Source organism: Corythoichthys intestinalis, chromosome 19, assembly GCF_030265065.1.
Source record: "Corythoichthys intestinalis isolate RoL2023-P3 chromosome 19, ASM3026506v1, whole genome shotgun sequence".
Classification (NCBI taxonomy): Eukaryota; Metazoa; Chordata; class Actinopteri; order Syngnathiformes; family Syngnathidae; genus Corythoichthys; species Corythoichthys intestinalis.
Genome location: NC_080413.1, coordinates 9,085,421 through 9,103,631, shown reverse-complemented (window position 1 = coordinate 9,103,631; position 18,211 = coordinate 9,085,421). Strand labels below are relative to the sequence as shown.

General features: G+C 38.5%; 2 protein-coding genes across 2 annotated transcripts in view; one reads left to right on the top strand and one right to left on the bottom strand.

Annotated features, from left to right (window-relative positions):
* The window catches only part of mettl24 (methyltransferase like 24), a 54,953-nt gene that overhangs the window by 36,084 nt on the left and 658 nt on the right, over positions 1 to 18,211 (bottom strand). The gene's annotated exons all lie outside the window — the stretch shown is intronic.
* Positions 1,433 to 18,211, top strand: part of slc22a16 (solute carrier family 22 member 16) — a 21,257-nt gene continuing 4,478 nt past the window's right edge. Inside the window, exons 1-6 of the mRNA XM_057822612.1 lie at positions 1,433 to 1,546; positions 3,849 to 4,325; positions 6,917 to 7,034; positions 12,466 to 13,021; positions 14,929 to 15,056; positions 15,362 to 15,471. Coding sequence (XP_057678595.1) covers positions 1,503 to 1,546; positions 3,849 to 4,325; positions 6,917 to 7,034; positions 12,466 to 13,021; positions 14,929 to 15,056; positions 15,362 to 15,471 — 1,433 coding nt within the window. The 5' untranslated portion in view covers positions 1,433 to 1,502. The remainder of the gene's footprint in view (positions 1,547 to 3,848; positions 4,326 to 6,916; positions 7,035 to 12,465; positions 13,022 to 14,928; positions 15,057 to 15,361; positions 15,472 to 18,211) is intronic.

Genomic DNA, 18,211 nt, shown 5'->3' with positions numbered 1-18,211 from the left:
GGCTCAAAATCTCCTGAATGCCGCCCGGTCAATTATTAATGAGGCGCTCGGATTGGTCGCCAAAGCAACATTAGGCATTTGTACTTTCTTATTTGTGTGAATACAGTGGTATGAAAAAGTATCTGAGAGAAATTCCAAAAGGTTCAGATACTTTTTCATACCACTGTATGTAAATTACCTGGAATACATTTTATACCTTATGACAAGTATTAGCATATTTGCTGTCTTCTGGAGGTTTTAAAGTGAGTTGAGGAGCTTCTTTTAAGGGAAGTTAGTGTCAATTCTGTGAAAAAATGTTTTGCCGCCATCTTGTGGCATCAATAGGCAATTCCAACTGTTTTTGCGTGTGTCAATCATTCACAATTTTCTTTTGTTTTGATATGTTCATGGGCTATTGGCAGCAATGGACGCCCAATTTTGAATGGTAGGGGTTAAATGAAATGCCATTTTGATTCATTAAAGATGAAGCTGCTGAGATTCTCTTTGGGAGTGACCAGGATGGATAGGATCAGGAATGAGAACATCAGAGGGACAGCACATCTTAGAGGATTTGGAGATAAAGTCACAGAGGACAGAATGAGATGGTTTGGGCGTGTCCAGAGGAGTATATTGGCAAAAGAATGCTGATTCTCCAAATGCCAGGAGGTCTAGAGGAAAGCCAAATAGGAGGTTGATGGATGTAGTTAAAGAGGACATTAAGGCAGTTGGTGTGAGAGCAGAGGAATGCAGAGGACAGGGTTAGATGGAGGCAACGGATTTGCTGTGGCAACCCCTGACGGGAAAAAAAAACGAGAGAAAAAGTCCTCTGCAATAAAAAACAAACAAACAAAAAATTCCAATGAAAACAAATGAATGGAAAAATGTTTTCCTAGTTTTTTTTTTTCAACAATTGAACTAAATTTTTTATGATTATTTTTTATTTTCTTTAAAATTAAATTAAAATATTGTTAAATACAAACAAAGTGAATATTTATTTCCTTTTTGTTTTTTAATAAAAAATATAAATAACAAAATAAAAATGGGGTGATTTAAATATTTTTTTTTTAAATGGTTATATTTTCTTTTTTTCTCTCTCAAAGAATGATATATATATATATATATATATATATATATATATATATATATATATATATATATATATATATATCCCGATCGATCGGGACATCTTTATCTACTATTAAGAAACCCAAAAAGGAGATTTGCACAGTTTTAGGTCAACAATGACTTGATTAACTAACTATTAACCCACAATTGATTAATTTTATAATTTTTGCAGCCCTAATTGCAGTTTGAAATTTTTGTTGTTGTTCTTCTTAGTTACTTGGGGACCCCTTAATGAATTAAAGAATTGTCCAAGCATGTTGAAGCATCTTGGCTCACCCTGACGCTGTTAGTGCGTGTGTGTGTGTATTTGTGCAGGCCCCCTCCCACTCGCTAACCCTCGTCAAAGTTGACGTGGACCCACACACTCACGCACACATGCAGAACACTACTTTCACAAAATGACGGTCGAGAGGATATTTGACGAGCTCGGACATTTTAAAAGGTAGGCAAACTTTTACATTTGTTTTGTTCTATTCTACGGAAACAAAAAATTAGAATGCAGTCAGGTTGCCAAATATCCTAATTAACAACAGATATCAAAATATTGGGCAATGCAGTTTTATAATGAGGAACAGAAACTAATCAGAAAAAAATGTATGGTTGTGTAATTTTTTTTATATTTCATTAACTATTTGCATTTTTTGGGAGGGTTGCACGGAGCACTAACACGTTTCATTGCGCGGGCTTCCTGGTGACCTCAAATGAACCTTTAACTTCAACCTTAAATGATGAGATGAAGTTTTCATACTTGTAATTGTATTGTTATTATGCATAGATACTTGGTGGTGCAATTTCTTGAGAAATTGTGTGGGAATGCAGTCATGCTGATGGTGATTTTTTGGTCAAAAATGTGAAATAGGTCAGTTGCTTTTGTAATGTGTTGGAATTGGAATGAGGTGAATCATTAGAAAGGGCAGTCTGGTGAAGAATTGGGTATTACTGGGAGGTTTTGGTCAAAAATGTGATAAATAGCAAATGTTTTTGGTAATGTATTGTAATGGGAAGATGTGCCAGTAAAATTTTATAGGGTATTTTTTTTTGTCAAAAAATGGTTCGTTTTTGGCCAGAGTTGTGGAAATATGAAAAGTGTAAATTGTTTTTGTTCAAAAATCAAAGATTTAATTTTGCTATTTTAATGTGCCCATTGGATTTCATTAGTTTTTTTGGTCAAAAATATAAAACTACCAACTGTTTTTGTAATATGTTGAATGGAAAAAGGTCATAGATGAAAACATGAATGTTTTATGTGCCTATTAAGGTTTTTTTTGTGGTCGAAAGGGTCAGTTTTTGGTAAAAAAAAAAACGTGATGTGTAATTTTTTCTGTTGTAAAATATTGAATCATGACTGTCATATGGTAAATGAATTGAAATATTAAAGGTGCAATATGTTTTTTGGGGGGTCAAAAATTGTCAGTTTTTTTAACAAAAATGTGATAGATAATAATTTTTGTAAAATATTAAATTATGAGTGGTGCAAATAACAAGGGGAGAAATTAAATATTAAAAAGTGCCATTGCAAATCATTGGAGGTTTTTTTGGGTCAAAAAAAGTTTTTAGTCAAAAATGTGATATGTAAATTTTTCTATTGTAAAATATTGAATCATGACTGGCGTAAAACACATGGTAAAGGAATTGAAATATTAAAGGTGCAATTACAAATAATAGAGGTTTTTGGGGCAAAAAAAAATAGTCAGTTTTTGATTTAAAAAAAAAAAAAGATAGATGTAGTCATTTTTGTAAAATATTGAATTATGAGTGATGCCAATCACATGGGGAAAAAATTAAATATTAAATGTGTCATTACAAATTAATGGAGTTTTTGTTGTTGTTGCTCTTGTCAAAAACGGACTGTTTTTGGTCTAAATTGTGATAAATTGCAATTGTTTTTGTAATGTATTGAAATGGGAAGATGTGTCAATACAATCTTATAGGGTTTTTTGTCAAAAATGGTTCGTTTATGGACAGAATTGTGAAAATATGAGAATATAGGGTCAAAAATGTGATAGATGATAATAGTTTTTGTAAAATATTGAATTATGAGTGGTGCAAATAACAAGGGGAAAAAAATTAAATATTAAAAGGTGCCATTGCGAATGAATGGAGGGTTTTTAGGGTCAAAAATAGTTTGTTGTTGTTGTCACAAATGGTCTGTTTTTGGTCAAAATTGTGACAAATTGCAATTGTTTTTGTAATGTTTTGAAATGGGAAGATGTGTCAATACGATTTTATAGTTTGTTTTTTTTTTTGGTCAAAAATGGTTCGTTTTTTGACAGAATTGTGAAAATATGAGAATATGGGGTCAAAAATTGTCAAATTTTGATCAAAAATGTGATAGATGATAATAGTTTTTGTAAAATTATGAGTGGTGCTAATAACAAGGGGAAAAAATTAAATATTAAAAGGTGCCATTGCTAATGAATGGAGGTTTTTTTTTGGGTCAAAAATAGCTATCGGTCAAAAATGATGATCGTTGTTATTGTAAAAAATTATGAGTGTTGACAATCACATGGAAAAAGAATTGGAATATTAAAGGTGCCAATGCAAATTAATGAAAAATTTTTTTGGTCAAAAATGGTCCGTTTTTGGTCAAAAATTGGATTTTTTTTTTTCTAAATACAAGTGGTGTCAACCAAATGGGACAGGAATTTAAATATTGAATGTGCCATTGGAAAGGGAGATTTTTTGGGTGGGTAATAAAAACTGTGAATATTTGAAAAGCTAAATTATTCTTTATTTTCTTCCAGATTTCAAGCATGCGTGTACTTCGCGGCAGCTTTCCAGGCAGTGGCCTGCGGGATCCACTATCTAGCTTCAGTCTTCTTGGTGGAGACGCCCAACTTTGTGTGCGGTGTCCCCACCAACGTGTCCGACATCTTGTTGGGCAACCAGACCGGCTCGCTTCTGGAGGACTTCCTGCCTCAGTTCAGAGGTGACACAGGGCCCTTAGTGGTACGGACGGACAACGGGCAACAGTGGGAGCTCGGTCGGTGTCACCGGGCGCTCCGGATCCGTCCCGAAAACTTTGTTTATGAGTTCCATGGGAATAAAACAGCGGAAAAGTGCGACAGTGCGTTCGCTTACGATCAAAGCGAAGTGCTTCAAAGCATCGTGACCGATTGGGATTTGGTGTGCGACCGTGCTTGGTTGGCTAAACTGTGTCAGCCTATCTTCATGTTGGGGGTGCTGGTGGGCGCGCTCGTGTTTGGGGACATCGCCGATAGGTAAGTTTCGCCACCATTCGCTGTGATCGAAGGATTGCTGCCAGCCCCTCCGAGTCCAAATGGATTAGACCAGTGTTTTTCAACCTTTTCTGAGTCACGGCACATTTTTACGTAGGAAAAAATCTTGCGGCACACTACGAACTAAAAATGTACCAAAATGACTTTCTGTTCAGTATATTTAATTATAATTAGGGCTGTCAAACGATTAAAATTTTAATCGAGTTAATCACAGCTAAAAAATTAATCATAATTAATCGCGTGCCATGAAAGATGCGCATGCTGAAAAGCACCTCATACCCACTGTGAAGTATGGGGGTGGGTCAGTGATGCTGTGGGGCTGTTTTGCTTCCAAAGGCCCTGGGAACCTTGTTAGAGTGCATGGCTTCATGAATGCTTTGAAATACCAGGACATTTTAAATCAAAATCTGTTGCCCTCTGCCCGAAAGCTGAAGATGGGTCGTCACTGGGTCAAGACACTGACCCTAAACATATGGCCAAATCTACATAGAAATGGTTCACCAGACACAAAATCAAGCTCCTCCCATGGCCATCTCAGTCCCTAGACCTTGTTTTGTTGGCAAAAGGGGGTTGTACAAAGTATTAACACCAGGGGTGCTAATAATTGTGACACACATTTTTTGATGTCAAATAATTATTTCTTTATGTGGGATTTTTTCCCCCACTGAATAAATGCACTTGTATTGAAAGTTGGATTTTTCTCCTTTTTTTTCCATTAAAGAGCATACGACAGGAGAAAAAAGTCTTAAATGGCATTATTATGTGAATTAGAATCATATTTTGAGACGATTCGACTATATACAACAATTTAGCAAAGCGCAGATGACGAGAAATTAGTCTTTTAATCTGCTGGTTAGCCACGCCTTCCATTATAAGGCTTTAGGGTCCCCAACAGGTGGATGACGTCAGCGGTAGACTGGGCTCATCAGTTTTACTATTCAGCCTATTGAGGGGGAATTATTCAGAACGAGGAAAACGCGACGAATAGAGCTGCAAAATGTCATTATTTCAGTCTCTCTACTCCAATATTTTTAAAGGATATCCTTTTTATCCAAGTATTTTCCCCCAATAGCTATATAAATGGCTTGAGAAGGACCAGTCAGCCCGTCGAGGGGGAACTATTCACAACGAGGAAAACGCGACGAAGAGAGTTGCAAAATGTCATTGTTTCTGTCTTTTTACTTCAATATTTTTACAGGATATTCTTTTTATCCAAGTATTTTCCCCAATTGCTAAATAAATGGCATGGTCATGACAAATAACAGTCTTGTGCTAAATGGAATATGAAATAATAAAAATGCATTTATTCAGGACGACATGGAAAATTACTCCATAATGGTCAAAACTGTCGACTTCACCTTTACTGTCGCACCTCCCGAACGATATTTTATGACACCTAAATCGGACATATGTCATTTCCCTTCCCCGGCTTCGGAGAATGTAAACAAACCAAAAGGCGTGACAGCTAGCCGACATGCTAACCCGAACCGAGTGATGTTTCAAAGTCTTCGAAGCGGAAAATCACACATAACTAGCTTCAATTATTTGACATGACGACTGGGTTGTCGATTGCCTTCGCGGATCGGCAAACCGCCCGGCGGAGAGCAATTTACAGTTCGTTCCCCGGAGGAAGGCGGCTGCAGTTGTTGTGCAGCTAACGTGCTGCTAATGTGCATGAGGAGAGCTTTTTACATGCCTATCAATGATAAAACGTAAGTAATCCTTTATTTAAAGAAAGTTTGTAGTGTTTACTTTGTAATCGCTGTATTCGTATTTGACATAATACAAAACAAGATGTTTACTCACTTCCTCGTAAATCCAATGGTCCCACAGTAAATATCCACGGTGAATGGGAACCTTTTGAAACTCCAAAAAGGCGCATACGCCTCTCCCTCATACAGAATGATTTTTCTGCAGCCGTTTGGCTGGCGTGATGCGAAAAATAAACGTATTAATCCGCAAAATCAGCTGAATCCTTCGTCCTCATACACAACAGTACACTGTAGCGTGAAGAGGACGTCTCCTACCGTACACGTCACAGCGCCCTCCTCCTCAATGCAAGACCGAAGCCGGAAGTCACTCCTTTTCATGGCGCGGGATTCAAAAAACTAAATAAATATAGCGATCGCTTCCACACAATCCATATCATTCAGGAGCATAAAATACCGCGTGTATTATGAAATAAACATGCTTTTTCGTGTCACATGCACTTTTTAAGGTCCCATATTATTTGAATAAAAAAAAGTATTAGAAGCTAAAAAGCACATCTTTTTCAGGGGTGCCAATAATTATGGAGGGCACTGTATTGTCGTGGACAGCAAGGTGACTGGTGGCTAGAAACCCAAGCAGTTCCTGAACGCGACACGAGCAATAAATCGCTTGCCTGCATCTGAGGCTGAGTGTCCTTACAAATACCGCCAGGGACCACCCTTTTAATAAAAAAAATTTAAAAAGCGATATTGGATAATTTCTCGCGGAACACCTGTCGATCTCTCACGGCACACTGGTTGAAAAACACTGGATTAGACGTCTATTAGCGTCAATGGTACGAGTGAGTGAATTTTCCCTTTTAGAGTCGGCAGAGTGAAAATCCTCATGTTCACCAGCGTCTGTCAATTTGGACTCGGGGTGTCTGTGGCTTTCTCCCCCAACTACTACTACTTTATGGTGTTCCGCTTCCTCCTGGCTATGGTGAGTTCACACTGCGATTGTGAGGAATCATACTTTTCAAAGTATGCCCAGCTGTTGTTTTTCACATGGAATCAAGACCGATAACGGTAACACTTGTGGGAGCACACGTCCCACTGCTCATTACTAAAGAATGGAAAAAGATTCGGTCAAACTTTTTGTTCCTGTTAAAGGACGCTTTTAGTTTTAATTTTTCACGAAGTCTATAGTATAGTAGATTCGCTGCGTATAATCATATGAAACAAAATCCTGAGAGCCTTGGAAGAATGGCTGATAAAGATCATCATGTTGTGATGTATTTTGTGGTTTCCTATTCCAGGAAATATACGCGGCGCCACACCATGTTTCTATTCGTTATTTTCCTTGTGGTGAGTCCACAACTGCGCAACGATTGTAACAACCCAAGCAACAATGTTAGACTTTCTTGTTCGTTTTCTCAAAATTTATTTAAATTGCAACTTGGCGACTGCTCATACAAGCAAAGCGTGACTACCCTCTGCCTCCCGTGTAATGCATTCACAAAATAGTGCTTACAAAACGGACTCGGACAAGCTGGCAAAACAACATAGAATATACATTGTGTGTTTATACTAGGGCTGTCAAAATTATCGCGTTAACGGGCGTTAATTAATTTTTTAAATTAATCACGTTAAAATATTTGACGCAATTAACGCACTCCCCCCGCTCAGACAGATTTAAATGACAGTACAGTGAACTGCCCACTTGTTAATTGTGTTTTATGGAGTTTTGCCGCCCTCTGCTGGCGCTTGGGTGCGACTGATTTTATAGGCTTCAGCACCCATGAGCATTGTGTAAGTAATTATTGACATCAACAATGGCGGGCTACTAGTTTATTTTTTGATTGAAAATTTTACAATTTTTATTAAAACGAAAACATTAAGAGGGGTTTTAATATAAAATTTCTATAACTTGTACTAACATTTATCTTTTAAGAACTTCAAGTCTTTCTATCCATGGATCGCTTTAACAGAATTTTAATAATGTTAATGCCATCTTGTTGATTTATTGTTATAATAAACAAATACAGTCCTTATGTACCGTATGTTGAATGTATATATCCATCTTGTGTCTTATCTTTCCATTCCTACAATAATTTACAGAAAAATATGGCATATTTTAGAGATGGCTTGAATTGTGATTAATTGCGATTAAATAATTTTTAAGCTGTAATTAACTCGATTAAAAATTTTAATCGTTTGACAGCCCTAGTTTATACACATACAGTGGGAAGAACAAGTATTTGATACACTGCCGATTTTGCTGGTTTTCCCACTTGCATGCCGTGTAGAGGTCTGTAATTTGTATCATAAGTTTTCTTCAAGTGTGAGGGACGGAATCTAATGCAAAAATCCAGAAAATCACATTGTATAATTTTTAAATAATAAATTTGTATTTAACTGCATGAAATAAGTATTTGATAGATTACCAACTAGTAAATATTTTGGCTCTTAGTTCTTTTTTAAGAACCCCTCCTGTTCTCCACTCATTACCGGAAGTAACTGCACCTGTTTAAACTTGTTACCTGTATAAAAGACACCTGTTCACATGCTCAAACAAACAAACTCCAACCTCTCCACAATGGCCAAGACCAAAGAGCTGTGTAAGGACCTCAGGGATAAAATAATAGACCTGCATAAGGCTCGGATGGGCTACAGGAAAATAAGCACGCAGCTTGGTGAGAAGGTAACAACTGTTAGAGCGATTTGTTGACGGTCAATCTGCCTTGTTCTGGGGCTCCATGCAAGATCTCACCTCGTGGGGCATCACTGATCATGAGGAAGGTGGGGGATCAGCCCAGAACTACACGGCAGGACCTGGTCAATGACCTGAAGAGTTACCTTTCATGTTTTTTTCTTCATTTTTTCAAAAAAAATTGGAAGTCATCTAATGTTGTGAATCAACCGTTAAAGTTGATAAAATTGCTCCGGTTTTTGCATTAGCTTCCTTCTGTCTACTTTCGACATGTGAAAAATTGAAAACTGTTTCATCCTTTAAAGATAAGACTCAAGTCAAGATTTTGCCGATTTAGGAGTATTTTAGATAAAAAGTTACTTAGGTTCGCTAGGAAGGTTCACTACAACACAGCCTTTCTGAGAAGTTTACTGCTCTAAAATGGCGGCTGTTTGCTAACGCTACCGAGTCTGTCATTTCGCATTTAGTTCTATATGCATGAGAAATCTAGGCATAGATTTTAGGCTGTCGGCTACAGTCAGGAAATATTGGAGCCACCTAGCCTAGCATCGTGTTTGCTACAGCGTCACAACAAACACTTTTCCCTCTCCGTGTCTCTTTGACTTTTCTTGTGTCATTCAACCAACATATTAACGCACATTGTCTCGTTGCCGAAACGGTGACAAAATCCGAACGGAGGAAAAAAAACGTAATGCACGAAAAACGTACAGGTTTTGAACGTAACGTATGGCGTACACATTTAAAAATCAGTGCTCACTTGTACAAATGACGCCGAGACCGTACAACTTGACTGGTATGAATTATAGTGGACCGTCACAGTTAGGTAGTAGCACTCTGTAGCACGGGACGTCCAACTATCTGGTCAGGGCGAAACTATGTGCTTTAGCGAAATCATCTTCGATGGCTTTGCGTGCCATTTCATAAATGTCGGGGATTACGTTGTTGGAGAAATATGTCCTTGACGTGGGTCAAGCGTTGCAAGTAAATTAACGAAGCGTGCCGTGTGTTTTCACTGGTGTCATCTTCGGGGTTGTCCTGCTCTTAGAAAGTGATATCTGTGGGTGATGCCGGCTGAGGTGCCGGAGTCATGTTATAAGTGTTGCCATTAGCATAGGGAACAAGCGCTGAGCAATGCTTGAAATTTTTATTTTTTTTTTCTCAATATTTCCTCTCCCTCCGCATTGTAGTCCACGGGGAAACCGAAATGTTGCCACACCGCAGATTTGAAAGAAGCCGGTGCTTCCTCAAAATTCGGTCTCTCCACTCCTCCGCTCGCCATAGCTTTTTGTTTTCTTTCCTGTTTCACTTTCACTTCGCTCGTAAGCGAGAGAGGGCGTTACTCGGCTTCTATTACACAGGTGCTTGACAGCGATCGGACATTTACTTGCGGGGCGGGAATTTCTCCACAGCTGTGCTTCACATCACACACAGGCACACAGAGCTCGATCAATTCATTCCACAAGCATTCGGAATACATTAATTGCAAAACCGAAAAGGCACGGTTCATAAAGACATATTGAACCGTACAGGGCGAACCGTATGGTTCGGCTTTGAACCGCAAACCGTTGCACTGATAGTAAACAGTAACGTTAGGGCTAGTGTTGTATCGGTCGCGAACGATTCGTTCTTTTTGAACGAATTGTTTGGGTGAACGAGACCGAACTAATCACCATCTGCACTGATTCGTTCTATGAAGTTGGTGGCGCTTGTTCGCTGCGTGGGAGGGCGTTGAGCAAGCGGCAGCGTCTTCTGACATCGCACACGACCAATCAGACGCCAGCCTCATCGCGGGCAGGGGAGGGAGCGGAAACAGAATCATGGCGTATGTCACTCATTTCCACGTGTGGCCAATAAGCAGCCAGCGTGCAGGCAGGGGGGAAAGACTGAGTTTTGTCACTTCCCGTTCAGTGATTCGGTCCTCTGGTTCCTGACCTAGCTTGCTGCTAACTTGACTTTCCAGTAATGACTATGCGGTGAACGAGTCATAAAATGAAAGGAAACGACTTTGTCACATATTTGTTAACGTGGAGCCTATCAAATGCTGCTCAAAAAGACAAAAACACCACACAAATCTAGCGAGCATGGTTTAGTGTTCTACTTTTCTCAACAGACTCGGGACTGTGCCTATGACGATATACTATCAAATTTACAGTAATTTAAAACACGCGTAGCTACGAGGCAAGCAAAACCTGAGCTGCGGTCGCGTGACGGCAGTGAAGCGGGCAGAGAACTGTCACTATATGGAGGCTTCATGGCAGCGATATGTACCTCATATGTGCACAGAAAAAAAATAATATTTAGTATGATCACCATAATACTGATTTGCAATGAAACTGTATATACATGTCAATTTTTTCCGAGTGTTTTTTTTTTTTTTTTTTTTTTTTCCGTGTCAGAGGGTGTCGGTTGGTTTGACAAATTATGTCAATCCGTCCATCATGTGCTACTCAAGCACCCCAAAAACAAAGCGCGCGGACACGGGAGATGTCGCAATATGTCTACATTTTTCTTAACAGACTAATGAGAGTAGAAAGGCGAAATCATAAAGCAAACAATTATTTCTCGTCAGCATTTGACGATCTGAGATGCGGGGACGACAGGGGAGCTGACCGGATTATTTTATTTATTAATACCAGTGCAAAAATTCAAAACGATCATCTTAATAATAAAAAACAAAAATACAACAGAGCGAGAGGTTAATATGATGTGTTGGCCGTTCCATAATTAGAAATTAAACTTTCGATTTATTTTTATTTTCGTGACAGCAGGCATGCCGCGTTGGCTGTTAGCAGCAGCATTGTATATGTGAGCACGATCATGCTAAAGAAAGTCCGTGCGCCCCCGACCCCAAACCCCGACTTCCCCCTCAAAAGGAAAATGTTTAACCGTGTCCTAATTCGAAATGCAAGCACGAGCCATGACTTTGAGCCCATAGAACTAGGACAGACGACGCGGAAGTTCTCCCTCGCTTTTGCAGCAGCGGGAGGGAGACGAGGCTGTCTCTGAGAGCAGAATGATATCGCCTGTCACTCATTTCTGAAACTACGACGAGTGGTCAATGTGCAAGAGAGGGAGGGACCAAGCAATGTCACTTCCCGTTCAGTTATACTGCGAAGCGGTCTTTGGTGATTCGTTCGGCAACGTCACTTCCCGTTCACTAACCGAACGATTCATTTGGGTGGGGAGGGAGATGAGGGGGGCGAACGATTCGTTGAACGATTCGTTTGAACGAATCGTTTTACTGAACGAACCGGAATGGATTCGTTTACTCAAGTGAACGACAGATCCCGTCACTAGTTAGGGCTACCTGCTGAGCCAGAAGAGGAGCCTACAACTGAGTCATTTCTAAACAATTTGTGGCTAAAAACTAGCAAAAGAGGCAACAAAATGCAAATGCACTGAGAGCGTCATACCTCGTGGCGATCCGTATTGCTAATGCCAAGAAATCTTTCACGATTGGAGATTGGAATGTTTGTTTTCAGGCCTGTTGTGTTTATATTTTCTGTAATTTTCTGCCACACTTTGCCGGCCCGTGAAAAAAATGGTCCAAGTCAAACCGGTCCGTGGTGCAAAAAAAGCTTGGGGACCAGTGCCCTAAATTTAACAAGTGGCGCAAAATTAACTCCTCGAGAGACGCCCTGTGAATGCTTATCTTTCAGTGTCAATTGCAGCCAGTGAGTAAACGCCATTGAAACTAACCTTTTTTTATCCCACCGTGCAGGCATCCAGCGGCTACCTCGTAGTGGTCTTCGTGTACGTCACCGAGTTCACCGGCATCAAAGTCCGAACGTGGACCTCCATGCACGTCCACGCCGCCTTCGCCGTAGGCATCATGGTGGTAGCTCTAACTGGCTACCTAGTGCGAGTTTGGTGGATCTACCAGATCTTCCTGTCGCTCTGCACCTCACCTTTCCTGCTCTTCTGCTGGAAGCTGCCCGAGACGCCCTTCTACCTCATCGCTAAGGGGAAGTACAAAGAGGCGCAGATCCTACTGGACAACATGGCCCGCGTCAACGGTTTGGAGAATCGCCTAAGGGTGGAGGATCTGCTAGAGTCGGAGGAGCGCAACGGCGAAACGCTGCTGGAGAAGCAGGAGGCGGTGGAGCGCTCTTCGGAGAAGAAACTGTCCATTTTGGATTTGTTCGGGAGTTGGAGGATGGCGGGACGTACGTGCACGGTGTGGGCTATCTGGTTCATCGGCAGTTTGGGATACTACGTTTTCTCGCTGGGGTCTGTCAACCTGGGGGGCAACCAGTACATCAACCTCTTCCTGGTCGGTAAGGAGTACTGACACTCGCCTTTTGATTGGACTCCTTAATTCGGGACTTTTTTTTGTTGTTGAGTTTAGAAAAGCGTCTTCATGGCACAGTAAAAAAGTATTTAGAAGTACTTTTGAGAGCACTTGTCTCAGATTTTTAAAATTCATCTCATTTTAAAATGAAGTGAAATATTTTGCTTAAAATTCTACAAAATTGCTAAAATTTAAAATAAAATGAAAAAAATTACCTTGATTAGGAACACAGAAAATGATAAAAAATATATAAATTACCTGATACAGTGATTCCTTCATCGCTACTTCACGCTTCAAACTTTTTTCAAGTAAAATAATAAATAAACTCAGTATTTGTAGAGCTGTTCCGATCCGATCACTTAATCTCTTACTCTCAATCTTGCCGCTTTTAGTCAGGCAGTGAACTGGAGTTGCTTATTAAAGTTAACAATGACTACCAGATATTAAGGATTTCATGCCAGAGACGCTTGGAAGTAGAAACTTCAAGACGCCGCATGTGTCAATCATCGTTTAACTTGTCAAACAGTTGCTGTGGCAACTCATTGTAAGTCAGCAGCTTGACCGGATTTGAGTGGACTCACTCAATGAAGCATTTAATAAAGACAAGCATTTTTCTACTTTATTCTTGTTTAAAAATAATTAGGTGAGACAGTAACACGTTTAAAACTTTTCATAATTTTTACGTTTGAAGTGTTTAAAAAAATATTTATTAAAACATTTATAGTTGGACATTAAAGTCTTTTTTAAAATTTAAAAAAAAATATACTTTGGGGAAAAAAAGGAAAAAACACGTCTTATATGTCATATTAAATATATAAATTTAATATATACATATATATATTTAATATACTGTATATACGTATATATTTAATAAAAAAAAAAATTGGGGGGGGGGGGGCTACATTGCGGTTTTTCACTTATGGCACCGGGTTCTGGTCCCCATTAACCGCGAAAAACGAGGGATTACTGTAATGGTTTTGAGAGAGAAAAAACTAAAAATAAAATCATATGAAATATTTGTGATAAGCTAATGTTATAATATCAATGTTAAACTCCCCCCAAAAATCCAATATAGGCCTAATGTAACATATTTTTATGTCTTAGTATTTGAAAACTAAATTATTTTAAACTATTTTTATTACATACATTTTATCAAACTATTGTAATTATGAACATGTACAAGTTTATAATAAATAATAATATCATTGTATATTTATTGAGTATTAAAATATTTCATGTATTGAAATACATTATATTTTTAAAATTGTGTTATTTATATCTTAACAATATGGATACAATAAAATATGATCAAAACTTATTTGTAATAAATTTTTAAACATTTTATGTATAAAACTAAATTTTACATTTTATTACAGTACTTAAGTCAAACTACAGTGCTGTATAATTATTAACCCACAAGTTTGAAATTACTGTATTTGTATTTTATTATGTTATTTCATGTATTTAAATATATATATTAAAATTTGAAACTGTACTTAATATATCAAATTAGGTGGAAAATAAAAATTAGTAATAAAATGTACCTAAATTGTATATTGCATTTTATTCTTTTAATGTACAATACATAACAGTAAAATATCAATTGTATTATATTTAGTGTTAAAAAAGTGATTTAATTATAAATGGCTCACTTTTTTTCTGTGATTATTGTTACACTTTTTAAAAAACTCAGCTTTTATGATATACATTAGAAATGTCAACGTTTGTACAGTAAAATCCAATTGAATTGCAAAAGCAATTGCAAATCCACACATGTGTAGTGTGTAAAATGTCACGAGGTTATTTGTAGCCTTCCAAATGGTGCGCGTCAGTGTCGCCGTGTCTAAGCAAAAAGTCGCTGACTCGCCACTGTCTGTGATTGGTTGCCTGCAGGTGCGGTGGAGCTTCCCTCGTATCTGGTGGGCTGCTTTGGCATGGACCGCATCGGGCGTAAGAAGACGTGCGCCCCCGCCCTGCTGCTGGCGGGGGTCGCTTGCATTCTCATCATCGTGGTCCCTTCGGTACGTAATCTGACGCGACCGCGGAGCTGCGTTGCCACGGCAACAGCACAATGCCAATGAAATTAAAGAGGGGGCTTTAAAAATAAATACAGGGTCGACTCTCACTAGTGTATTTTTAGTGGAAGAGAGGGACAGGGGGGGTGGGGGGGGGGTCCAGGTGCCGCTGTCTTTCTGAGCTACCCTGTGACCTTTTTACACTCAATCAAACACATCCGATTGCAATAAAGTGGTGCTTCGAGTTCAGTTTCCATTGATGGCCACCGTCAATGGCACTGAGATATGATCTTATAAAATTTACTTTTCAGGATATCGAGGCACTAGCCATCGCTCTCAGCATGATTGGAAAGTTTGCCATCGCCATCGCCTTTGGTCTCATCTATCTGTACACGTGTGAGCTTTACCCCACCATCATCAGGTACGCCAATCATGTTGTAAAATTATGAGGGAAATTAGGAGAAATTATGAGTATCGGGGCCAAACAAAGAGAAGGAAATAGGACTACGGGAACAAAGTCTTGATAGTACGAGATTAAAGTCATACGTCCCGATCGATCGGGTCCGATCACGTCATTTTCAAAGTATCAGAATCGGCAAAAAAATATCGGACATGCCTTTTTTTAATATATATATATATTTTTTAATCAAATCGTTTTCTAATTGTATTTAACGTTACAGACAAAATGTCTTACATTCATCCAGAGTTTTTAGTTTTGGCTTAAAGTAGGGCTATCAAATTTATCGCGTAAACGGCGGTAATGAATTTTTAAAAAATTAATCACGCTAAAATATTTAATGCAATTAATGCATGCGCTGCACGACCCACTCACGCATTGTCGCGTTCAATCTATAATGGCGCCGTTTTACCTATACATAGAGCTAACAGGCAGCGTATAATGAGTAGAGAGAATTTTGGTAGTCTTTGGAGCCTCTTTTAAATTTGCTAAAGCCTTAAAATCCCTCTCTCAACAATTAGAAATATCGTGGGAAGCAATGTGGGGAAGAACGGTAGTGGTTGATCTTTTCCTTAACACCCTGTGGTACTTCCCAACGCAGAGAAGATATAGCAATTGGTGCCACTACGCACAGTAATGGGTGCACTTCCCATCATGCATTTGGGCAGAACAGTTAAATGGCTACAGTATCATTTACTGAAAGCTCAACAAATACACTAGATGGCAATATTTAGTCATAATATACAAAGTCACATTCATCCTTTAAGAATTACAAGTCTTTCTATCTGTGGATCCCTCTCACAGAAGGAATGTTAATAATGCAAATGCCATCTTGAGGATTTATTGTCATAATAAACAAATACAGTACTTATGTACTGTACGTTGAATGTATATATTCGTCGGAGTTTTATTCATTTTTTTCTTAATGCATTGCCAAAATGTATATGATCGGGAAAAATTATCGGGAATGATTGGAATTGAATCTGGAGCAAAAAAAAAGCCATCAGATCAGGAAATATCGAGATCGGCAGATACTCAAACTAAAACGATCGGGATCGGATCGGGAGCAAAAAGACATGATCGGAACAACCCTAGTTGTAATACTACCAGAAAAATATTTTAATAATTTGGAGATTAAAATCGTAATATGACATTAAAATCGTAATATTACCAGATTAAATTCATAATACTAGGAGAATAATGTTATTTGTTGTCATACTACGAGGAAAAAAATCATGAGATTAAAATCCTAATGAGATTTAAATCAGACTGTAACTAAGACTGTCATAAGATCAAATGAACCACCGTGAACCTTTGAACCAATTGGCTGTAAAGCTTCATTGCTTCAAGAAGCGTCATTTGGCCATCACAATTCTCTTGGAGGAGACAACCTCTACTGCCACCTGCTGTCAACACTGTTGTTGCCCAACATGCCTCCTAGCATGCATTGCAGCGCTACAGGTGTAAATAACAATCAAAATTTATGTTCTGTGCTAATTTTTTCTTCTGTGCTAATTATTTCTTCAGTTACTGTTCAAGTTGTTTCATTCATTGCTAGTTATGGTATTTGGTAACCCTTTATTTGACAGTGGCACCATAAGTCATTCATAATTATGACATGACACTGTCATGAGCATTAATGAATGCTTATAACAGATGTCATTTAGTGATATCCGGCAAAATATCCCACTTTTGAATGGATGTAAAAGATCCGAGCTGGACATACAGTGCCCTCCATAATTATTGGCACCCCTGAAAAAGATGTGTTTTTTTTAGCTTCTAATTTTTTTTTTAATTATTCAAATAATATGGGACCTTAATGGAAAAAAAGAGAAAAATCCAACCTTCAATACAAACGCATTCATTCAGTGGGGAAAAAATCCCACATAAAGAAAAAAATTATTTGACATCAAATAATGTGTGTCACAATTATTAGCACCCCTGGTGTTAATACTTTGTACAACCCCCTTTTGCCAACAAAACAAGGTCTCGGGACTGAGATGGCCATAGGAGGAGCTTGATTTTGTGTCTGGTCAACCATTTCTGTGTAGATTTGGCCATATGTTTAGGGTCATTGTCTTGCTGAAAGACCCAGTGACGACCCATCTTCAGCTTTCGGGCAGAGGGCAACAGATTTTGATTTAAAATGTCCTGGTATTTCAAAGCATTCATGATACCATGCACCCTAACAAGGTTCTCAGGGCCTTTGGAAGCGAAACAGCCCTACAGCATTACTGACCCACCCCCATACTTCACAGTGGGTATGAGGTGCTTCTTCAGCATGCGCATCTTTTGTGGCACGCCAGACCCACTTAGAGTGTTTGTTGCCAAAAAGCTCAATCTTGGTCTCACACAAGCGTCAGATGAGACCAAGATTGAGCTGTTTGGCAGCTTACGGTTAGCAGTTTAGCGAACATACTTCCGGCGAACATTTCAAAATAAAAGCACGTCATGTTCGTCATATTAACGATTTCTGTAGTCAATCCCACATACGTCAGAATTCAGATTCTACACTAAGAATAGCTTTAAAATGACACCCTTTATGAAAAATCTGATTGACAATGAATAATTATTATACTATTGTATATAGTAGTATATTATAATATCAATGCATTTTTTTAAGAATTGCTTTGAATCATGTTGGAAAGGCGAAGTCAGTGTTCTGAATCTATTTACATTCCTTTCTTTTGCACTAGTTAATGTT